This window comes from Notamacropus eugenii, chromosome 2 (assembly GCF_028372415.1).
Source record: "Notamacropus eugenii isolate mMacEug1 chromosome 2, mMacEug1.pri_v2, whole genome shotgun sequence".
In the NCBI taxonomy this organism is placed as follows: domain Eukaryota; kingdom Metazoa; phylum Chordata; class Mammalia; order Diprotodontia; family Macropodidae; genus Notamacropus; species Notamacropus eugenii.
This window is the reverse complement of record NC_092873.1, coordinates 530,781,995-530,807,098: the sequence shown is the minus strand read 5'-3', so window position 1 is coordinate 530,807,098 and position 25,104 is coordinate 530,781,995. Positions and strand designations below refer to the sequence as shown.

The following is a 25,104-nucleotide window of genomic DNA, read 5'->3' as shown; positions in this document are numbered from 1 at the left end:
GATAGAGTGCTGGACCTGGAGTCAGATAGACCTGGGTTCAAATCCAGCCTCAGACACTTTCTTAGCTGTGTGACTCTGGGCAAATCTCTTAACCTCTGATTGCCTGACAAAAGGATCCACCGAATTCCCTAGAGAAGAAAATGACGAAACAGTCCAGTATCTTTGCCAAGAAAATCCCATGGATGGCACTGGTGTGCATTAGTCCATGGCATCACCAAGAGTCGGGCACAACTGAATAACTACGCAACAACAGCAGCAACGTCATCGTAACTGTGCCGCCTTATCATTATTTAGTGAAGCTATTCTCTTTTATAATAAAATGAAGCAGCCATAGGACTCTAGGATCATAGATTTAGAGCTAGAATGGACCCTAGAGGCCACATGGTACAACTCTCCATTTTACAGATGAAGAAACTGAGACCCAAAGAAATTGAGGGAATTGCAAAATTGCCTAATCACACAGCTTGTAGAACTTGAACCCCGGACTCGTGGATATCCAATCCATCCAATCCACCCAATCGACCCTAATATGCTGCATTCACAATGACACTTTCTTTGAAATCAGTTGGTTTCATGGTTGAGTTATGTAATCTAACAGCATCTTTTCAGTCTAATCCCATATTTTATCTTCTAGGATCCCTTAAATACTTCTGTAGATTTTCACTATTCATTTCCCATACCCAGAATGTACAATCTCCTCATCCGTCCCCCCTGCCCCCCACTTCTTAGAATCATTATCTTGCTTCAAGGCTGGGAGCTAAGGAAGGATCTCCATGAAACCAACCAGTCTCCAAGCATTTATTAAACACCTACTGTATCAATTACAGGTGCTGTGCTAAATGGTAGGGCCACAAAGAAAGGCAAAACGAATCACTGCCCTCAAGAAGTTCACACTGTAATAGATGTTTCTGAAATTCACTTGGCTGTATGTGTTTTGTATCTTGTCTTTGGAAAATTAAGCTCCCTAAGGGCAAAGGATGATTTAGTTTTTGTCTTTGTACCTCCAGCATCTAGAATAGGATTATGCAAATAGGACATGCTAAATAAAAATGTGCAAAAATGAGTTACATCTCTTAAAGGCGAGTACAGTCATAGAGAATAACTATTGAAAGAACAGACTAAAATTATTGCCATATTGCTACCACAAAGAATTCCTTTTCAAAAACCTGACCCACAATCATTAAAATCACAAATTTACAGTTTGCATCTGAAAGTCACCAACACAACCTGCTGATTCAGTCAAACATTATGTAGAACAAAAGCAAATATGTTTGACTGAATTTTTTTCTGTTTATCTAGTTGTATATGGCTCCTGTGGATTCTGCTTTAATTTTTATTCCAAAACAAGTACAGTGGCTTCAGGAATGCAGAGAACGGTGAAAATATGTGAAAATAATCATAGAATGAGTAGCCATAGTAACTAAACAAATGGCAATTTTCTATTCACATTAAAAGATTCAATTTAATTCCTATTAAGACTCACACATTCATACAATTGTACAGTAACAGGACTGGGAACAATCCCATGAGATCCCCTGCTCTATGGCGTTTGTTTATATCCAACTGAAAATGACTATATTCCTAGCAGGAACCCACACTGTTGCTCCGATGTGAGTCAATAACCTTACTGAGATAATTATTCAATTGGTTGAAAAGTCACAGAAATGTCATGTCTGAACTACTGACTCATGAGGTCCTTGAAAACAGAGGAAGTCTTATTTGTTTCTTATTGTATTTCTATATAAAATTTGTATCTTCTCACATACTTAGAATTATGTGCATACATATATTCATGTTTGTGCATACATGCAGTGCATATTTAATAGATGTTTATATAAGTATCAATTCTGCATTGTAAAAGAACTGTATCAGCCTCTTGAGTTATTAAGGCTTTATTTTACTACTTTCATCGTTGATGCAACAATTTGAACGAATGAAGCCCAGAAAGCAAACAGAAATCCCAGAAGGCTCCATCTAATCTCTCTCTGACCACTGCCCCATTTTCTTCCACAATACTGCTTTATTGCTACAGTGTAAAGATTTCTGTTTCTTAGGTTTCAGGTATGAAGATGCCCAATGAGAAGGCACTGTGTGATTGAGAAGGTTGGGCTGTGTACTGACTATTTTCTCTGTGCATTGGGAAATGAACTATATGAATGGAGGAAGACTGGGCTCCAGCCATATTCTATTTCTGCGTGCAGCAACTGGGCTCAGAGTAGGCCAATATTGCTTGTGCTTGCAGCTGAGTGAATAGAAATGTATGTCAGGTAGTGTCCGGGTGAATATTGGAGACCCTTTTACACAGACAAAAAGGTAATACCAAATTTCTTGTGGAGGTAAATCTAAAATAACAATTAAAAAAACCAAACCAAACCCTGACATTCACAAAGTACTTTAAAGTGCACTAAGCACTTTATGTACAGTATTTCAGTTGTGCCTGACAACAACCTTGGATAGAGGTACTAGAAGTAATGTTAACTCCATTTTATGAAGAGGAAAATGACATTCAGAAGATCAGTGGGACTTCCTTGGGATAGATTTAAAAAGTAATGCCAAGAGCAAGATTTCTTGACTGACCCAAAAGGTAACAATATAGGAAACGTCTTTGTGTGAGGCACAGCAGACAGGAGAGATCTGATTAGTTCTGATTCATGACAACTCTCAAAATAATGGCTTCAGGGTTAAATTTAGAAGAGACATATTTTTGGAGAAAAAGGAATATGAAAAAAATCTGTCTACAATTTTGTTATATAATTTTGATAATGAACAAGAGAAAGACATTTCTTTTGATCTTTCAAGGATATTGGGCAAAATAATTGGGTTTTTTTTTGAAGAAAACATTAATCAATAACAAATTCTTATGTTCTGGTTTCCAGTTGCCTGTAGACAAAGCATCAGAATCTATGGCTGAAAACTTCAGTATCCTTGGTATCCAAGAAAATGAGCACATCAGACCTGCCTGTGAAGTCTCTATTGATACGTCTCTTTGAAATCAATGTAATTGTTTATGCAGAATTCATTTCCCAAACTCAAGCCATCCATCGGACTTGTTATGTAGAAACTCTGAGACTATGGGTGGGTCACCCAAGAGTTGTCGTTGTAGTGAAGTGGTTGGCTTTTTTGCTTTCACCTTTAAGTCTATTCAAAAGAATGTGATGCAAGATATAAAGACTATGTCAAAATAAGAAATCTCAAAAAAGCTTTATGCAAACTCAGCATCACTGGATAGATAGCCTTCCAAGGTGACTTATGACTTTGAAGGTGAAAATGCTCACTTGGATGTAGATGCTCTGGATACATTCATTTTAAAAATCATCCTCATTAATTTATTATCCTTACAGTCTTTAGTGCCTTTTTTTTGTTTTGACACAAAATAAATGCAAGAAACTAAGAAGATCATCCACATATTATTTCACATATAACACCTTAAAGGTAAAAATTTTAAATTAAAAATATCTAAAAATTGACATCTGGATACACATATAGAGAATGTCCCTGACCAATGTCAGACACCTACAGGGAACTGTGGTGGGAATATTGGAGATACAGGTGGTCACGGTTGGGAATATGTCTTTGCTTTATTCAAAAGATATGCAAAGACATGCCTTGGCATATCTAAAAGATAGCTTTTCCCTCCTTAAGATAGCTTTTCCCTCCTTAGCACTGTGAGCTCACCAAATGAGCTCACTGAATACCTTATCTAGTTCCTTCTCAACCATGTTTTCATCTAAAACACTGAAGTCTGTACATAGACAAATGAGAAAAGTAAGGACTATGATTCAATCTGGAATTCAAGAAAAAAGAGAGCCAAAAGTTATAGTCAGACTTGAGAATGAAGTCAAGATGTTAGTTTTAGACGCACAGATTTTGAGGGTTGTAAGGGACCTCAGGAACCTTTGAGGCCAACCTGTACATGAACAGCAAACCCCATGGTAACATACCTGGTAAGTCCAGCCTCTGCTGTAAGACCTCCATGGAAGGGGCTCCCTCCACCACATTTGTGCTCCCTTTTGATGGAGATCCCCAGTTCTGTAACTCAGTTATTTTGTGTAGTAGTGTGTTTTATTTGATCTCTCCCATACCCTTGTCTTGTTCTATATTTTGTGGGAAAGAACACTTCCTTTACATACATATAGTCAAATCCACCTCTGACACTGTGTAACCTTGGCCATGTTACTTAAACTTCCTGAGCCCCAATTCCTTATCTATAATATAAGGGCCTTGGAATAGTGGGCTATAAAATACTTTCCAGCCCTAGATGTAAGATCCTATGACTCTGAGATGCCAACATGAGATTTCATGGATTTAAGAGCCAGAAGAAACTTAGAGATAGATTAATCCAGTTACTTTATTTTATATTTCCAAGGAAATAAGTCCAGGGAGTTCAAAGGAATGTTTGACTGATAAGAATGATTATCCTTCCTTTAGGACTACTCCCATGAAGGTAAATAGAAGGATGGTTCACAAGTTCTCCTTAGAATCACAAATAAAGGAGTTAATTTCACTGTGCACCTACAGGTAAGAAAAATATCATTTAATCATATTTGTTTGTGTCCCCTTGCTGTGCTCATGATACATATAAGACTCTACAAAGAGGACCAGATCTTATGAATAGACATCTCTTGCAGAAGTTAAAGAAGCAGCACGATAAGCTTAATAAAATTCTCTTAATAAAGGAAGCATATCTTTTTATATTGACTTCAATGGAAAAGACAGCAAAGCACTTTTTAAAGTGATTTGGGAACAGTATGACTTAGGCTAAAGAAGCAAAAGAGGCCCAAAACCTTCTAGACTCTTCAGAGACCTCATGTCAGTAGATCAAGAACACGTTCTTCAAGAAAGGAAACTAGAACACATGTGGTCTGCACACCAGCTATCTGTGTGCCCTCAGAGCCCAGGGAAGAGGAAAAGGAGGAGCACCCAGCAGGTTCACTTCAGCGTGACTAAGGAGGCAGTTGATCTGATATAAAAGCAGAAGAAATGAGTAATGCTTTAAAGGGAGCCACATTTTGATGTGTTTTGAATTCAATCCAGGTTAAAGTTTGGATCTCACTTAGTACGTAATGGATGATTCTCAAAGAATTTTGAACAATGGGGTGACATGATTGGATGTCAATTATATTGACCCAGCTCGACAGAGGATGCTCTGAAACCAGGACAGAGTAGAATCAGGTCTCTGGCAGAATCTGCTGTTACAAACCACGGAGGAGACAAGCCACCATGACAGGTGCGCTAAGCAAGACTCAAGTCCTGAGTCAGAGAGGAGGAAGTGAGACAAATGTTAAGAGACATTGCCTTTGAGGGAAGACTTCATTCATTGGTCCCCCAGTGGGCACTGTGCATTCTTACCTCCATGCCTTTGCTGTGCCTTCTCCCCCATCCTAGGATCCTTTCGTTTCAACTCCTTCCTTCTCCTTCATGGCTCCCCCAACCCAACCTTCCACTCTTTGAAGAAGTCTTCATTTCCTAGTGTTCTTCTTTGGTCCTCTTGTAGCTCTTGTTACTTATAACAAACAGGCATTTAATTCTACACTTACGAAATGTAGAAAATGCTTATAATCAAGTGCTTACCTACAAAACTATCTGTCCATCATTGATGGAAACAGTACATGAAATGAAAAATTATCAACACTAATGGAAAGAACATTTCAAGAGAATGGGTAATGGATTAAAGCTAAAATTAGGCTCTATATTAAGGGAGATCTTAAACTTAATTCATGCTGGCAAACACAAATAAAAGCATAGGCTTGATACATTCATTTTCTTTATTCTTTCCCTTGCTAAGAATCTGGGCATATTATGGGGAGTTAGATTGAAAAGGTGTATGCTTCAAGGAACATAATCGCTTCACTATGAAATGTCATGGGCCACTATCTCTTAGGATAGCCAGATATTATTAAATGAGTCCATTTGAACACAAATGGTTGATTCTCTAGATTAAGTATTTATCTGTAAGATTTTTTCTTTTTTCTTTTCAGCAGCCTTCCAAAAAACAGAAAGCACTAATGTCAATGGATATGTTCATTTTAGGAGGGGAATGTGGTCATCTGCTTCAAAACAAACATTTCAAGTATTTCTGGGATAGTTCCACAGTCATCATTTGTTCCTATTTCTACCACTTAAGCTGTCTGCAAATGTTTTTTTTCTTCTTACTGAATATCTATTGGACAGATACTCTTTGGGCTTCTGTATTTATTAAATAAAATAATTTATAGTCAGTATAGTAATGGTCTCAATCCCTTGATTTTATGACAGTGACATTTTTTGATGGTGGAGATAAGATGCATTGTTGATATGTATATATATATATATATATATATATATATATATATATATATATATATATATATATATATATATATATATATATATATATATATATATATATTCTGGTAACTGAAGATGTAGGGATGGATGTGTTTTAGGATTTAATGAACACTGTTGTAAGAAACTAGCAAAATTCAATTTGAAAGTGACAGTAAAACCAAACAACCTTTTAGTTATGTGTCACTTTTATTTGGAGTTAGAGAGCTTCTTTTTGGTACCCTTAGTACCCTCTACCCCTGTGATTGGAGGGCTAGAGGGTGTAGGAAAGAAACTCCACTGAAAGAGAACTGTAGGCCAACCAGCTCTTAATTTCCCAGCAGATACTGTCTTTTGGACTGGACTCTATCTTGTTCCCTTTAGGTGCCTTTCTTTCCTCTCCTCTCCCCTCTCTTTTGTGCAGTCTTTCCCCTTCAGATCTATACATTCTTTGAAGGCAGGAATTGTTCTTTTCCTTATTTCTTAACACAGTGCCTGGCACTTAGTAGGTACTTAATAGATATTTATTGAATAACTTACTAGTCATCCAGCTATCTCCTAAGGTTTCCAGTGATTCGGAACTCACTACTTCCAGAGTTGGTCCATTAAATTTTTGTACAACTTTAATTACTGGAAAATTTTTTTTTACATTGAGCTTAAATCTGCCTCTCTGCAGCTTCCATCCATTTCTTCTAGTCTTGACCTTTGGGAGTAAGCAAAACAAGTTGAATCCCTTTTCCAAACTGATAGCTCTTCAGATCCTTGAAAGCAGTGCAGCTATCATGCCCTTTCTAAGCCTATATATTCCATGTGACCTATTTCAAGTTACTAATTCATGCCTATTGAGGGAGTTTTAATTCTCATTGCATAAAATGTCTTCTATCTCTTAGGTCAATAATTTATGTCTTCTGGGAAGTTTTAATTCTGCTTGAATACATCCAGTCTTATTTGCCTAATATAAACTGTACTCTAGGGCAGACCAAGGAAATTACAGCAGGAAGCCACAGTGGCATCACATTCTTGGGAAAGATAATCTGAACAATCGAATCTAATTTTCAACCTGTGTTCATTTCAAAGAATGGGCAAAGACTTTCACTGGTTACATAAGTGTGACGCCAGTAGTGCTTCAGATGCCTAACCCTTTTCTATGCTAGCCTTTTATACTTTTGTCTATTTGTTAAGTATAGCCTATCACTAAAATGGTCTTTTTTTCTCAAGTAGGTCAGTGATTAATCTTTCTTTCATTTAATGAGAGAAACTTGTACTTTTACTGGAACCCAGCTAGGAAATCTGTTTCAGATCCGTAATAGTCAGTTGTGTGAACAAGAAAAGTAGTGAGTTAGGATAGAGACTAGTAAGGGAAGCGGGATTAGTAGGAGTCTTCATAGGGAATTAAATACATCCTCTTCTTGTCATTTGAAAGATGCTCCCTTTCTATATCAACTTTTCAGGCTCTAACCTTCTTTTCCTTCAAGGACTGGCTAAGGTGCCAACTCCTCAATGAGCCTTTCCCTAATTACTCAGTCCTCACACCCTAAATGTTCTCTAGCTTATCCAATGTTTCTAGAACATTTTGGTTGAACCTCTTATTTTTCACCATCATAATCCAATTTGAAATATGCTTGTCTGTCTACATGTCAAGTCTTACTACATGTCAAATCCTACCCCCAATGCCAAAAGAATATAAGCCCCATGTGGGCAAAAACTAGTTGTTCTCCTTTTAATTTGTACCATTAGCAACTAGTATCATACCTTGAATATACCCAATGTCTTAAAAATCTTAGTGAAGTTTTAAGTTATCGAAGTTTAAAATTGAACTATGACTTTTGAGACACCTTAAAAATGTATAGTGTGTGTATGTGTGTGTGTGTGTGTGTGTGTGTGTGTGTGTGTGCATAGAGAGACAGAGACAGACAGAGAGAGAATGAGAGAGACAGAGAGATCATATATAAGTAGAAATGTTTATATTTGTTTCTATCTGGTCTGGACTTGTGATTTCATTGTCTGGAATTCCTAGTAACGAAACTCCATTGACAAGATCTCCCTTAAACTTCAACCACAGGAAGCCTTCCTCACCATCTCCTCATTTCAGTGCTTTCCCTCTGGTAATTATTCTCTATTTATTCTGTTTATAACTTGCTTTGTATGTATTTGTTAGCATGCCATCTGCTCAGTTAGATTGTAAACTCTTCAAGGGAAGGGACTATCTTTTCTCTTTCTGTAACTTCAGTGCTCAGCATAGTGTCTGGCACATTGAAGGAACTTAATGTGTTTATTGACTGAGCTACAAAAACAAAGCAACAAGTCTTCTGCAATTTCTAGTTTGACAGAGTCATCTGGGTAGTGAGAGATTGTGTGTCTTATCAAGAGTCATAAAGCCATTCTGTACTGGAGGCAGGACTGGAGTCTTGGTTTCCTTGATGCTAAGGCCAGCCCTATCTACTATGCTACACTGCCTTTTTCCTTGCATAAAAGTCATTTAATATAAAGAGCTATTTAATTTAATAAAAATTCAAAGAATCTCTTTCCATTGGTTACTTTGTATGCATATCCATTTTGCTTTCCAATAACTGTAGCTCTAACAAAAACAGTCATCTAAGATGCTATCTTAGTTTTCTTGTCTCTTTCATTTGATTGATCCATTGAGAAATTTATTAAATACCTACTTTGTACTAAGTATTAGGAGAGAAAAGAGATCTAGGAAGACATGGTAGTAGCTTATCTCATTTAACACCAGGTTTACAGGATGACGTTGATGGTGAAAGTCTTTGTGATTTTTTTCCAGTATTCTACATATATTCAGAACTTTTGTTTAAAACTCCTTGAGTTGGAATACAATTAAAGAGGGATATTTTCTTGTCACACAAATAATTTAAATTATAGAGTAAAATATTCTTTCAGTTAAGAAACCTAAATGATTACTCCTTTTTTGAACACCAAGAACAACAAGGGAAACTATCTCCTCATTACTCTAACCATTCCCTTTAGACAGAAGTACTTTCAGCGGGGAGCTTTCCTTTCTGTCTACACATACACCTCCCCACTTTTCCACTGAGATGTTTCTATACCTTTATAAAAGTAACTTTAGAAAAAGATTCCTTGGTTCAAGGGGAAAACTCTGGACATACTATTAAAAGTAGCTTTTCCTTTACTTTTTCCCAGCAAATCACTAAAGGCTTTTATTATTAAGGAAGAGAAACTATGATTGCGATCCTTTCACTGAATCATTGGTATTTTTGACATAGCTCACTGACAGCAAGTGTGCCTCCTTTCAAGGAAGAGAAATGAAGATTAGAAGAGACACTCAGGGACGACTTTAGTATTGCTAACATAGCCACAGTGATGTCTGAATTACTGAATTACTTGGGATAAGCAATAATTGTGGAAAGAGATGGGGCCTCAAAGTTGGGGAGATGAGTTCAAATCCTGCCTTTGACATGTACTAACTGTGGGACTTTAGACAACTTTGAGTTGTCTAAACCAACCCGCATGTCATGTAGGCTTTCTTCCCTGAGAGTTCTCGATACAAATGAAATCACAAGTCTTGTTCCAAAGCTATTTCTTTTGTGAGAGGCAGCTAGGTGGTGCAGTGGATAGAGCACCAGTGCAGGAGTCAGGAGGACCTGAGTCCAAATCTCACCTCAGACACTTGACACTCACTGGCTATGTGACCTTGGGCAAGTCACTTAACCCCAGTTGCCTCATCCTGGGTCATCTCTAGTCGTCCTGATGAATATCTGGTCACTGGATTCAGATGATTCTGGAGGAGAAGTGAGGCTGGTGACCTGCACCTGCACCCTCACTCAAAACAAAGTCAAGGGCAAGTCATGTCATTATTCCTCTGATGGCATGGTCTTCTTTGGCAATGAAGGACAACACACACACACACATTTCTTTTGTGACAGCAATGCTCAGGTGTGTGGGGTACTATTCATATTAAACTGACTCAGAATGTTAGAGCTTGACAAGATAAAAGCATATTGACCTGGTTTCTTCACTTTTAGTTAGTTCTCTATCAATGCAGTGCTGGATTTTGCACAGTTCAAAATATATCATTGCTCTCTTTTAAAAATGTTTAATTCTGTAGTTTTTAAGAATGGGTATTACTTCAAGGAAATGTGCAAAGTTGTAATTTTTAAAGAGCATACTTCAATCATTCTTGAGCTGGAGAAGCTAAGCATTTCAAGGATCATTTGAGCCCGTAATGAAACAAGATTAACTTCAAAGGAGTATGTATTCAAAAATGAAAAACAGAACAAAGAACTGACAAATTATTTTTTTTCCAAAACAGCCTAATAATGATAGTAAAAAAATCAGCCAAAGACTTTCTGAGGGACTTGGCAGATAGAGAAGTTGTCTCTGATTCTTTTACAATTCAGTTTAAGTTGAAAGAATATTGAGTAGATTAAAAAAAAGTGCTAACCAGTGGTAAGACAATACAACAACTGGGATTCTGATGATTAGGAAAAAAATAGTATTTACTAATAAAATTACTTTTTTTGTTCAAGTCTGTGCCAAAACTGTTGCTAATTTGACTTGATATAGACACCTCTCAAAGTATTTTAGAGATTTTTTTTTTACTTCCAATGAATCTGGAAGTTGTTCCCACTAAGAGAATGATAAATTATAGTAAATATGTTGATATAATTATTGTAAGGTACTTTCTGGGTTTCTTTGATCTTCTTGTTGTGGTAATTAGCCTACAGTGGTTAAACTTTTAGAGCAAATTATTTTAGTCAGTAAGTTAACCATTAGTTAACAAGTGATTATTAAAGATCTACTATGTGTCAGGAAAGGTGAAACAGAACACACCCAAAACCCAACAACCTAAATAACTGTTGCTGTCAAAGAGTTTATCTATGGGGAGATGCATGATAAACAGCTGTATTCTGTGTGTGTGTGTGTGTGTGTGTGTGTGTGTGTATACTACACACAGAATAAATGAGGATTGTTTCAGAGGGAGACATGAAGATTAAGGAGGACTGGGAAAGGTGGTGGTGGTGGTGGTGGTTTTCAGAAGATAGGACTTCAGATGAGACTTAGGACTTGAAAGAAGATAGGGGAAACCAGGAGGTTGATTTGAGGAGGGGGAAAACTTGCAGGAATGAGGGCTAGCTCAAGAGAAAGCCTGGAGTTGGGAGATAGTGTATCTTGTGTGAGGAACAGTCAGAAGACCAATGTCACTGGATCATAGAGTAAGGTGTAAGGAGATTGGAAAGGTAGGAAGGAATCAGGTTATGAAGGGTTTTAAAAACCAAACAAAGATTTTATATTTGATCCTGTAGGTAACAGGGAGTTATTGGAGTTTATTGAACAAGGGAGTGAATAGTCAGATTGGTGCTTAAGGGAGGTTAGTTCAGTAGCTCAGTGAAGAATGGACTGGAGAGGTGAAAGACCTGAGGCAGAGAGATCAACCGTGAAGCTACTGCAGTAGCTCAGGAATGAGGTTGAGGGCCTGCATCAGGATGGTGACAGTGTCAGAGGATAGAAGGGAAAAGATCCGAGAGATATTACAAAGGTAGGAATTATAGGACTTGACAATTGATCAGATATGGGGGGTGGTGGTGAAAGAAGACACCTACGTTACCAGTCTGATAACTAGAAGGATGGTGGTACTTAGACAGTACTCAGAAGGGAGGAGGAGTTGAGGTAGAAGATATTGAATTCAGCTTTGGTTCAGTAGAGTTTAAGATGTTCACGGGACATCAGGTTTGAGATGTTTAATGAGCATTTGTAAATGCAAACCTGGAGATCAGCAGAGAAGTTAGAGCTGGACAAATAAATCTGAGAATTATCTACATAGACAAAATTGAATCCATGGTATCTGATGAGATCAGTAAGCCAAGTAGAGAAGGTGAGGAGAGAAGGACCCAGGAAAGAGACCTGGGGGATACTGAGCATCACCTGCATGAAGATCTAGCCAAGGAGCCTGAAGAGTGATTGGGTGGTAGGAGAACCAGGAGAGAGCAAAGTCCCAAAAACCCATGGAGAAGAGTTTATCATGGACAAGTGTGAAATCATCAGAATCAGACTGCAGATGGGTGAAGAAGGATAAGGACTGAGGAAAGGTCATGGAAATCAACAACTAAGAGATTATTGGTAACTTTGGAGAGGGCAGTTTCAGTTGATTGATGAGTAATCAGAATGTAGAATGTTAAAAAGAGAAAGGAAAGTAAGTGGAGGTAACAATTGTAGATGGCTCCCTCAAGAAGGGAGGAGAGATACAGGATACCAGTTAGCAGAGAAGAGAAGGATCAAGTGAAGGGGTTTTTGAGGATAGGACATGATCATTATTGTAGGCAGTGGGGAAGCAGCCAATAGAAAAGAAGAAACTGAAAGTTAGTGAGGAAGTGGAAATGCTAGTGGGGGTAGTCTGTTGGAAAGGATGTCATGGAATGTGATTAAATGTTCATGTGTGAGAAGTTGCCTTAGCAAGAAGAAGGGTCACCTCTTCCTGTGAAACAGGGCTGGAGGAGATGATAGAAGTAGGTACCTGAGTGATGGGAGATGTAGAATGAGAAGAGGGATATCTTGGTGAATGGCCTTGAAATTTTTAATGAAATGAGAGACTAAATTCTCCATTGAAAAGGTAGGGGGAGAGGGAGTTATGGAAGGTTTGAGGAGGAATGAAAAATATCGGAAGTGGTGCTGTGGTGAGTTGGAAAGTGAATTGATTGGGGAGGTGTAAAAGGATTGCCTTGCCACAGCAAGGGCCTAGTTGAGATTATGTAACAGAAATTTGTATTGGCCCTAGTCAGTGCAATTTTAACATTTTCTTCAGCTTCCTTCAGTAGCCTATAAGTAGGTGCGAGATCAGTGGATGGTGGGAATAATCCATGGCTGGTGTTTGGTAAGACAAGATTTTTGAAGATAATGGAGCAAAGGACTCAACAGAGGAGGACATTAGTTCACCAAGGGATCAAGATGAGGAAGAGAAGAACATGTAGCCAGCATAGGGCTGATGACCTGGGAAAGAGCTGAGGTGTGAAGGGATTGGAAGTTGTGAGGATGAAGAACAGAGTTTGGGGTGCAATGCAAAAGTAGAGGTGGAATTATAAAAATTATGATCAGAGAATAGAATTTCAGGGTTCACAAACATGGACATGGAACCCTTGTGGGTGATGGCTACTGTGTGCCATTATGGTGGGGTGGAGGAGGAGTCAGGTGAAATGGATAAGTTGAGGAATTTGGAGGTTAGGGTGTTTGAGGGAGGAGCAATATGGGTGTTGAAGTTCCCTTAGTCTGAGTGGAGGAATTGGGGAGAAGAGAAAGGATTGCTGGAAAAGGTAGGGTAGGTAGAAACAGCCATGGGTAGGGTAGGTAGAAACGGCAAATAGGGATTGAATGAACCTCAGATGAGGAGAAGTCACTTAGTGATGGTGGAGGAGGGACATCCTAGAAGTAATGATTGACAGCAAGGAGGATTCCAACTCCTCCATAAGTTCTATAAAAGGTGTCCAGGAAAGCTGTGTCATCAGGAGGGAACCAGGTTGTCATCATTGTAAGAAGACAGAGGGGGAAAGAAAGGCATAGCAAGGCAAGAAAGATGAAAACTTGTTCTTTATTTATGGAGAACTATCTGTCACTTTGGTTGCCTCTCTACCATTTTTAATTATCAAAAACTTGTCTAAAGTTTTCAGGGTTAAATTACTTTAATGATAGCTACATTTTTCATGGTTCATTCTTGGTCTTTTTTCCTAATATCTATTCTGTGCTGTAACGTGGCAATGGTCTGACTGCACATAGACAACAAAAAGGGATTTCCTATTATCAGAGGTGAATCACTGAAAATCATATATAAGATAATAACATTATAAAAGCTTTATTATAAAACTGTGACTCACACTAAGTCCAATTAACATCATTTTCTTAGTTTGCTTGTCAGTGAATATTAACTTTTCAAATTACTCATCATGATAAAATTTAAAGTTTGAATGTTTATTTTCAAATTTGTCCCATACTTTGAGATATTGTATAGACATGCATCTGTACTACAAGCTCAAAATCTAGTAATAGTTAGACAGAAGTGAAAATGTAATGGTCTGGAATAATTAGAAGATATCTATCCAGTGAGGTAACTGAAAGAAAATCCAAAAGAATTTCCCTTCAGATTGAAGAAATGCTAACCTGACAAAAGCGTTAGGAATTGACTCAGATCATGCATTAAGGAAATGGAGGAATTTGATGTGGGTTGGAAGATGGGAACCTTCAAAGCTAATAAGCCCAAGGGCCTCGTACAGAGACGCATCACTCGGGGACAGGGATTGGAATTGTTATTTCATGAGAATAACCATATTCCAGGTGAGGAAACTCCCTCTATCAGGGAAGGTCAGAACATTCTTTTACCCTTCTAAAGTAGATCACTTAGAGGACTGAGAGATTATGTGACCTACTTTAGATCATACAGCTAATATGTGTCAAAGGTGGAACTTGAACTCAGACCTTCCTTGTCCTAAGACCAACTTTCTACCCACCATGGCTGTCTGTCTCTCCAATGCTACCATAAAGGGAGGCCAATATTATGCTAGTTGTCAAAGCACTTCCCCTGTTTCCATCAGCTGACATGGATCCCAGCACTTCCAGGCACAACTCTGGTTTGTACTTTCCCATCAGTCCTTCCCCTGGACTGTAAATGGGAGTGGGGGACAGTCTTCTTTAGGTCTTTCAACATTATGTCCTGTTTCTGCGGCTTGTGATCCCCAGCTTTTCTCAGAGATTCAGCTCTTGGGTATCAGCTTTTATGCTTTTCCTTGTCCATGAGACAGCATATTTGAGTGACCTGAAAGTTTGATTCTTGGGGGATTGTGGTATTCCATGACTTGAAGCCATGTAGTATTACTAAAAGGATATTCGTTTTAAAGAGATGAACTGTCATGTCAGAGGGAAGCTTGGAGTCATTGAAGATTCTATACAATTTCTGAAATGCAGTTCATGTTTCCTCCCATTCAGTTCTGAGGCTATCTAAAGTGTGCATCCTGAGGGACCAGCTCCATTGTCTGCACAACAGCCACTCTTCATTCATGTGGTTTCCTCTGTGATTATTAGCTCATGATCAACTCAGAGGTTCTTTCTCAGTGATGTTGTCAAACACCTTCAATGAAGATGAAAATAGCATTGAGATCAGCTGCTACATTTATGGTAAATTATTTAACTTGAAAAGGCTACAAGCCAAGACCAAAGTGGAGGGAGAGTTGGAGCATGACTTTTTGATTTTGATGATTGTGCAGTCAATGCATCCTGAGGCCAAGATGCAACAAAGTATGGCCTGACAACACCAAGAAAACACAGGTGCTCAGGAACCAGTACCACACCATCCATACCATTAGTAACCATTAATTACAGCAAGTGGAAAAGTTTTGAAAGGATAAACTCACTTACCTTTGGGAGTATCTATCCACAGAGATGATGAGGTTGACATACACATTGCCAGATCTAGTTCAGCATTTGGGAGGCTCCAAAGGAAAATATGGGATAAAAGAGGTATTGAACTACTTACCAAACTGCAGGTCTATAGAACTGCTGTGCTGACCTCCTTCACCATGTCAGGAAACTGAATCGCTTCCATTTCAGTTGCTTTCGGAAGAATGTGAAGATCACCTGGCACTGGACACTCAGGCCCTTTCTCAAGCTAAACTGCCAAGCGTTCAAACTCTATTGCAGAGGGCAAAACTCTGATGTCTAAAGACTATTTTACAGAGAACTCACGCATTGCAAGTGTTCACTCAGAGGTCAGAAGAAGCAGTGACAAGGACACTCTTAAGGTCTCTCTAAAGAACTTTGGAATTAATTGCACTACATGGGTGACATTGGCAAAGAACCACTCATCATGGTGTATCTGTATAAAGCATAATTGCAGGAGCTCAAAAGAAATGTGAGATGTGCAAATTTAGAGACATCTCCAAATGTTCATGTGGACTATTTATGCTGACCTGAGGTAGAACTTTGTGAGTTCATCTTGGTCCCATCAGTCACATCTGGTACACACTGTATCTTGTCTCCAACTTAGTGATGTCATTTTGGTCCTCTTCAAGAATGAAGGACAACAAGCAACCACCAGTTTGTGAGAGCTTGATGTCATTGGTATGACATCATCTCAAGAGCAGGCAGGTCAAAGTGCATGGGATGCTGGATTTTAAGCAAAAAACCTAGGTTCGGATCTCATCTCTAGCTGTGCAGTTACAAGCAAGTCACTTAATTTGTTTGTGGCTCAGTTTCCTCAGCTGTAAAAAAAAGGATAATGATACCTGCTGTACCTTCCTCATAGGGTTGTTGAAAGGCTCAAATTAGATAATGTAGGTCCAATTTTGACGTAGTATATGAATTCCAGCTGTTATCATTTTTGTTGCTAATATTTTTTTATTTGGAAGACTTCACCATTCATAGGAAATCACGCTCCAGTTTGGACTCTGCACTGTGACAGTATCAAACACCTTCAGTGGACACCCGACTCCTTCTTTTGTGCCTCATTTGGCATTGATCATCAGTACTTTTGCAAACAAAGCAATCTCTATTTTTGCATATATCAAGCCTTCTTGTATATTTGGGTTAGATCAGCTGATCTTCTCATCTCTGTTTTCTTAAGGGTCAATTCTTTAGGTGTTACGTCAAGATCTGGGATGTCCACATATGTCACCTTGTCTGTCTCTAGTGGAAACAATAGCTTGTTATGGAAAGTTTACAAGGTCTTGGCATTTTGAGTCTGAGGCAGCTGGGTGGCACTGTGGGCCTGGAGTCAGGACCACTCATCTTCATGAGTTCAAATCCAGCATCAGACATTTATTGACTGTGTGACTGTGAGACAAACTCAGTTTGCCTCAGTTTCCTCATTTGTAAAATTAGCTGGAGAAGGAAATAGCAAACCATTCCAGTATTTTTGCCAAGAAAACCCCAAATGGGATTTTAGACACAAGAGTCGGACACGACTGAAACTCATCCTTAGAAAGATCTGGCTTAAATGAATCCTATGCCAAACTTTCTACAAACTCATTTCCCTTTATACCATGTGATATTTCATGAGGGGCTAATGTTCATAATTTTCAAACAACTTCATTCATCACATTTTGTAAATGAGCACCCCTTGCCTTGTCAAGAAAAACAAATGTTTGCTGGTGAGACAGACTCTGAGCGTTTCTGGTCTCTTGATTGATTACATCGGTTAAACTTTTTAGGAAATGATCATTATCATTATCTATTAATTATCTATTATTATCTATATCATTATTTATTCCTTTATCTATTTCTCATCTTTTGGTGGGGGGAGGAGCAATAACATGTTTAAATAGGTCAAGTTGGAGTAGTTTTCTTTTTCTTATCTCATCCTTTCTTCTATTTTTGCTCTAATTTTGCTCAAATAAGTTGAAGGTCAGACTTTAGACCACAGATTTGGAAATAAAACTACCACACAGCTAACTAGTCATTTCTTATCTCTTAAGTCATAGTAAATTTCATTATTATGTTATTTAGTGTCATGCCCAGCACTGACTCTCTTCTTACAGATAGTATCCATGACATGTAGTTTTGAACATTATAGTTATATAGTCTACAACCCTTTGGCATCATTTAAAAAATGATATTGAGTTCTATTTTCTAACTTAAAAAACTATTGTTGTTATTAAAATACTCTTATAGGCTTTGAAAAATAGTAAAAGAATATTCACTTATTTTTGTTGGTGAATAAAAATGTATGAAGCACTCACTATCTATGTGACAGAGAACTGTGGATAGAAACACAAAAATGTGACACTCTCTGTCCTCAGGGAGCTTATATTCTAATATGGGGAGATCACATGTAAGTGAGGAATGTCTAGGGAAGGGATTTTTTTGGGAGTCACAGAGACAGCACGTTGATCCATAAGGCATCCAAAGGACACATTCTTTCCAGAAACAGTAGTAGAATGAACTTGCTTACTATTTCTAGAACAATAGGTAGAAAAATCTGGGCTGGGCCATTGGCAGATGGTAAGGTTGTTGGAGTAGACAGTCAGATGTGATGTAAAAACTGGTCTGGTTATGAATGGTATGGACTGGGGCTTGGGGACAGTGAGATATATAGTGTGCTAGCTGAGTTTACACTCGACAATATAAACATCTGTTAATTCTGCTAAGCTTTATTCAATAAAATGAATAGATATTATAAAAACCTCTCTTCTCTTTGAAGTCACTCATTTTAATTTTCACTTAATTATTTGTAGATTATAAAGTCCTTGAAGCCATGGGTTATTTCCTTTCTTTTTTATTTTTTGTAGTTCTACCACCTTCCACAGTGCCTTACATATGTCAGACTATTGACAAATGTTCAACAAATAAATTGAATTAACTTAAAAACATCTATACACAGTCTGCACTGAATGTGATATTGTATAAATGGGGTATTTTAAAACGTATGGTCTTTGTACTTAATAGAAAACTATGGCTAACAGTTATTTTAAAAGGTGCCAATCATGTACCTACAGATTATAGATGCGTGATGTAGCCTTAAAATAAAAGACAATGCCGTGATAGAGTTAGTTATTGATTCTGCCACAACACTGCGTAAATACTTGGCTGAATCAATGACCCCTGGGCTATGCTTTAATAATCTGACAAACAAATTCAGGACAGAGTCATTTCCAGAGCCAACTACACAGGTTTTCACAACTAGAAATTGCTGCTAAGAATGGGACTTGCAGTGGATTTGACGGATTGGTGTGAAGTAGGGAAAGTAATTGGATTCTAAATTTATGACTGAAATTATGTAGACCCAAAGTAATCCAGAAAAACTTGCTGACTTGCTTTAGTAAGAAAGCATGTATTGTGGACTCTTAAGACTCAAACCATTCAGTTCTCTTGAACAAACATTTACATAACACCTGTTACATTTGAGCACCGTGCTAGGTCATGAAGATACAAAGACAAATAGGATGTGGTCCCTGTGGCCAAAGAACTCCCAGCAAACCGTAGACAAGTAAACACAAATTATATAGGTAATGAATATAAAATAATTTCAGCTAATGCTTGGTAGGTCAGGGAATGTTTCATGTAGGAGGTGACATGAGCTGGGTATTGAGGGGAGTTAGGTGTTCCAAGAGGCAAAGAGAGAGAACACAGAGAGAGGCAGGAGGTGAAATGTCTCGTAAGCAGAACAGCAAGTAGATCATCTGGACAGCAATATAGAGTATGTGAGAGGGAATGATGGGAATTTGGAAAGAGAATTTGGAACCAGGTAGTGAAAGGTTTAAGTGACCAACAAAGGATCTTCAATTTTATCTTTGAGATAATAGGGAGCCACTGAGACTTCTTGAGCAGGGTAATGCCATGACTTTAAAAATAACCAAACTGTGCTTTGGCAGCTATGTGGAGGATGGATTGTTGAAGACAAGAAGACCAATTAGACTCTTGCCTAATATTGTCTCAGCAAATGGCAATGAAGGCCTAAAATCCAGTAGGTTGGTAGTTACAGCAATGGGGAAAAGGGGATGGGTGCAAGAGGTCATGCTGGTACAATCAATAAGTCTTGGCAAATGATTAGATATGGGAGTGAGGGTGAGGGAAGTTAAGATGACTCTAAACTTGTGAACTTGGCAGATGTAACGACAAGTAAAACAGGATCTTTTGCTGTTTTTGCTTTAGTATAATCAAGAAATATAATGCCTCTCTTTGAATGTGACTGAGGAGGATCTTTCCCACCCATTGTCAGACCTGGGAAGATTTGTAAGAAGATCCAAGTCTTTTGTTAATGAGGCTCTGGTTCTCAAGGAATGTGATGCCCTCTGGCTCTAAAAAGTGTGTGAAGACTCTGACGTATGAGTTTTACTTTGGGGCTTACTGACTGCAAGTGTTTGACCAGATGAAGACTCTGGGGAGCTGTTTTAAGGAGCCCCCCAGCTTTGAAAGCCCAGATGTCAGTGCTTCCCTCTCTGGTAACTAGGGTCAGACAGTTGGGGTCCAACTGCCTGTTGAATTCAGGAAGAGGAAGCCATGTCTGTTGACTTTTTGATTTCTCTATATTTTCTTTGAAGTTCAGGGTGCTGCCTCCCTGAACTAGGTGAATGTGCTTGACTAAAGGATTGATACATGTGCTTGATTAAAGTGATTGTTAACCTCTCGAAAGTTTCTTTCCTTTTATGAATGCAGATCTAAGCACCTGTGATAGCAGGTCCTCTTGTGTATGTTGGGATGCTTACTGATACAGTTGACTGGAAGGATAGTTGTACCCCTAACAGAAACCAGGACATTGGAAAGTGGTTTGATTTAGAGGCAAAGATAATGGAATCTGTTTTGTACATGGTGAGTTTGAGAATTCTATGGAAAATTCAGGTGCAGATGTCCATCAGGTGGTGGGTCACATTGGCATGGAGCTCAGGAGAGACATGAGAACTTATATCTGGGGATCATCTGCACCAACATGGGGAAGGAAAGGGAGCAAGTATTTTTATAGCACTTAATATGTGCCAGGCTCTGTGCTAAGCACTTTACAAATATTGTCTCATTTGATCCTTACAACAACCCTGCAAGAGAGGTGTTGTTATAATCCTCTTTTAATAGATGAAGAAACTGTGGTAGACAGAGGTCACATGACTTGCCCAGGGTCATAAAATTAGTAAGTGTCTGAGGATGGGTTGGATTTCATGTCTTTCTGACTCTAGGCCCAGGACTCTGGGCACTGTGGCACACTCCAGCTCCCATAAAGGTGATAATGATAACTAAGCATGCAGAGAAAGAAGAGGACCAAGGACAGAGCTCTAGGATATATCTATGCATGGACATGAGGCATCATGGATAATCCAGCAAAGGATCATAGATTTTCAGTTGGATGGCAGCTCATCAAGGTCATCTAGTTCAACCCCTCATTTTACAGAGAGGGAAAATGAGGCTTAAAGTAGTGAATTCTCCAAGATTACATAGGTAGCAAGCATCAGAGATAGGATCTGAACTCGGGTCCTCTTAGCCTGTATCTTACCATCTTTCTCCAACTCAATGTGTCAGAAGGCATGATAGAAGATGCCTTCCTAAAAAGAGAGGGTTGGCTAGAGATGCAGTGTGCTCTATGGAGATTCAGGTTTCTACACCTCGAAGAAGATGGTAGGTGTGAGAAAGGAAAAGTCAGCCATGAAGAGTGGTGTGTTAACAACTGAATGTGCCCCTTTATGTGCAACAGGAGGAGAAGTAAGGATAGGATTGTAATTGGGGACGCATAGGGATGAAGTGGATGGAGAGGAGGAAGAGATGGGATAATGGAGGAAGGGAGTCTTTGACCTGACTTGGAAAGCAGCAGAAGAGAGCTTGCTAACCATTCTTATGCTCATAGTATCACTACTCTTAGTTATTTAGAAAAACTTTATACAATTAGACTGGGAAGAGTGGCTCGGAACAACCTGAAAGGGATCCAGTCTCGGCTCCGCCTTTAATGATAACTTTTGGACAAACAATCTGGGCCTCAGTTTTCCCTCTTCCAAGAACAACCAACTAAACCAGACCAGATTTAGATCATAGATTTTTTTTATAAGGCAATAGCAAAATTGAATTACATTTAGATTTAAGTATATTAAATACAAGATTTTTTTTAGGATTTAAGCTGAGAAGCCAATTTTTAAGCTGAATTTTTAGTAGCCATAAATCACACTGTGATGGTGACACTGGTGGAAAGAATTCTCATCCCTCTATAGTTACACCTTCTGCATTATGATTTATATTTGATAACAACACTTAGAAAAAGGCCAATAGAAGAATGAACACATTTAAATGACAAAAGTTAAAAGAGATGAAAGTGGGTCTATTTAGACTATTAGGCCTGATATATCTGAACATTAGCTGGAAATAAACAATTAAGAAACAGAGTGGACATTTTTTTTTTCTGTAGTGTACTCATTCTCAATAGATCAAACATTTTGTGAAGTCTTCCTCTACTGCTTTGGGAAAAAATGGAAATTTTATAGATGGAAATAATGAATACAAATAGACCTCAAATTCATTTAAGAAATGAATTGTTTGAAAATGTTAAGGTGAGGCAATGTTGTCCAATGGAAAAAAAAGTACTGGATCTATCAGTGTCAGGTAGAATAGGTCGATCTCTTTATAATAATGCCTAAAATATTATAATATTTATACTTCAGTTTGTGACAAATATTGGTCATTATCATATTTAATAAAAACTGGACATACTTCCCCCAAAGCAGGACCAGTCTTACCATTATCTTTTTGTAGGGGGGGGAGTAATAGGTGTAGATTCGTCCATAGATTATTTTGCAAATTTCAAGCGGAGAGTACAGTGACATGCCCAAGGAGTCCTACTTTTCATTGTCTATACAGCTGCAGCATAGCTCTATTAAGCATACATTTTATATTAATAAAACTGGATCAACTAAAATATGATGACCATGAGGATGATGATGACTATTGCTCCTACCTCCTCTTGTGGCTATCCACTTTAATACTCACAGAGAACTCTTCTTACTATAACCCTCTTAAGCAGGTGATGACAGTATATTCAAGTCTCTTACAGATAGACAAACTAAAGAACTGGGGGGGTCTTTTCCTGTAGATACACAGCCAGTGGGGGTTGGAGCTAATACTGTCAAGCAGCTCCTGACTCAAGGTACCACACGCTTGAACACAATCCAGCCTTATAATACAGTCAACAGATGTTTTTGTGGAAAATAATGAATTCTAAACTTGCTATGGTAAATATGGCTATCATATGGAAAGGAATTTTCATAGTCTCCTGACAAGTGAGTGTGGGGTGGGAAGTGTATAAAATAACTTCTGAGTGTCTGATGGTGCCACAATTAGAGTGATCTGCATGCTGATCACTATCCTCTCACTCAAAAGTCCACTCAAGTTCTTCCAGCAGTGTCCATGGTACACAATCACAACTATGGAGCTGGGCTGATGCCAGAGTACCTGGCTCTAATCAGTGCTACCATCTCTTTTTGGAAATGCACACTTCAGACAAATGACTGGGTTAGCACCCCAGCCCAACTGGCCCCATACAGCTAGTGGCTGATGCAGGACAGTCAGGCATCTACTGTTAACATACACTATTAAGCCTCCAGGTGTGTACCTGGCCTTGGTGGTCTATGGAGTTAAATTTACAAGTCAAGTTATATAGTAAAGGTGTGAGGTATTACTAAAGAAAACTCATTATTAATACAGAAAATTTGGTATCAATGGCTTTTGATATTTTAAAAAAGGATTCTGCTACATTGTGCTACCTTTTGTTGGGTAACATTTGGCAAATATTTTTTATAAAGGTAGAAGTGATATCAAGCCACAAAGTACAGACCAGACATTACAATGAATGGCACAAGGGTCCAGGGTCTCTGTTATCAATTTGAATAGATTACCTTTTTAGTAATCGTGTCCGGAGGTACATCCCGCCTCCCAAGTGGATAGGGGTTCCACTGGCCACTGGGAGATACATCTTCTTGTCCATTGTCTAGAATGTTGCTTTGCTGGGACGGAGTCTATTGTAAAAACGGTATGGCAGTCTTAATTGATGTAAAAGAAGTTTAAGTACTTTTTTTGAAATGAGTGCCTAATTGTTATGGCAAAATTAATTTTTGTTTAATTGAAGAACAATATTTAATCTGAATTTGAAGTATTATTATATTCTATTTACTGGCTAAGGATTGCAAAATGATTGCCTTTTGGTGGCAGTCCTGAATACACATTTCATTGAAAACCACCAATTTGTGTTGGTTCCTGAATATATTTGGAAAAATTATTCTAGATTATTCATAGTAGATAAAATAAAAAAAACACAGCAAAATTAATCAAAAGTATAGTACTTTAGAAAACATATTTAAAGCTTAGTTTGTCTTTTTGGCATTACCTTACTACTAACAGTAGAAGTAAAAATTTTCATGTTATATATCAAACATCTTACCATAATCCATGGACTCCGAGCAGCTAACCTATGACAAATGGTGAAAGAGGGTGCAGCACCAAGGTCATAGGACGCTAGGCTCCTAGTTTGCACCATATTGAGATGGTGTCAACGCTAAAAATGAGCAAAATGTAGCATCTTGGAACATTGTCCATCGCTTCGAATAGGAGATTAAAATCATTTTCAAGAATGTACTAAAAATGTTACGCTATTGAAAACAGGCAAAACAGGTCATGAAAACTGACTAAACACAGTTATTTGATTTGTATAAATAATATTTTTTTTTGTTAAAGCTTAAATCTTTAATAATTATTTTTCTAGTCTGATCCTTGGTTATTGTTGATGGTTCTTCAGGGAGTACAGCAATGATCTCACCCCTGCCACCTCTCTTTCTTCTCAGTCAGTTCTGTTTGTGTTTCTAAAAGCCATGTCCTGAAGGAATGGAACTGGCAGCTGTACACAAGACTCTAGAATCTGTGCTCAAATCTGAGAGACGTCCATAAAAGAATGTCTTGGAAAGAGAGTTTTCCTCCTTCTCCCTTGCACTACTAGATATACTGAATTATCTGTAATTCTAAAAAATGGAAAATTGAACTGATTCTCTCTCTCTCTCTCTCTCTCTCTCTCTTCTCTCCCTCTCATTCTTTCTTCACTCTCCTCTCCTTTTCTCTATCTCTGTCTGTATCTCTCTCTTCTGCCCTCTCTCTTCTTCTCTCTCTTTTTCTCTCTCTGTCTCTGTCTCTCTCTCCCCTTTCCTCCCTCCCTCTCCCACCTAACTTGTGTAGAGAACTCCCAGCTAGTAAACACCCTCTAGCAATGCAAATCAGTAACTTTTGTGCAATTTTTACTCTTAAAGAGTGACTTGGATCACTAAGAAGTTAAATAGTTTGAGCCCAGGTCTTCCTGACTCCAAGGGCAGTTTTCAGTCTCCTATACAA

At 38.3% G+C, this 25,104-nt stretch overlaps 1 protein-coding gene across 4 annotated transcripts in view; it reads right to left on the bottom strand.

Moving 5' to 3' along the window:
* LRRC7 (leucine rich repeat containing 7) overlaps positions 1–25,104 on the bottom strand; it is a 582,114-nt gene that overhangs the window by 55,589 nt on the left and 501,421 nt on the right. For all 4 annotated transcript variants that reach the window (XM_072649824.1, XM_072649823.1, XM_072649821.1 and 1 more), the window contains one exon: positions 23,625–23,744. In XM_072649824.1, the coding sequence (XP_072505925.1) occupies positions 23,625–23,744 (120 nt within the window). The remainder of the gene's footprint in view (positions 1–23,624; positions 23,745–25,104) is intronic.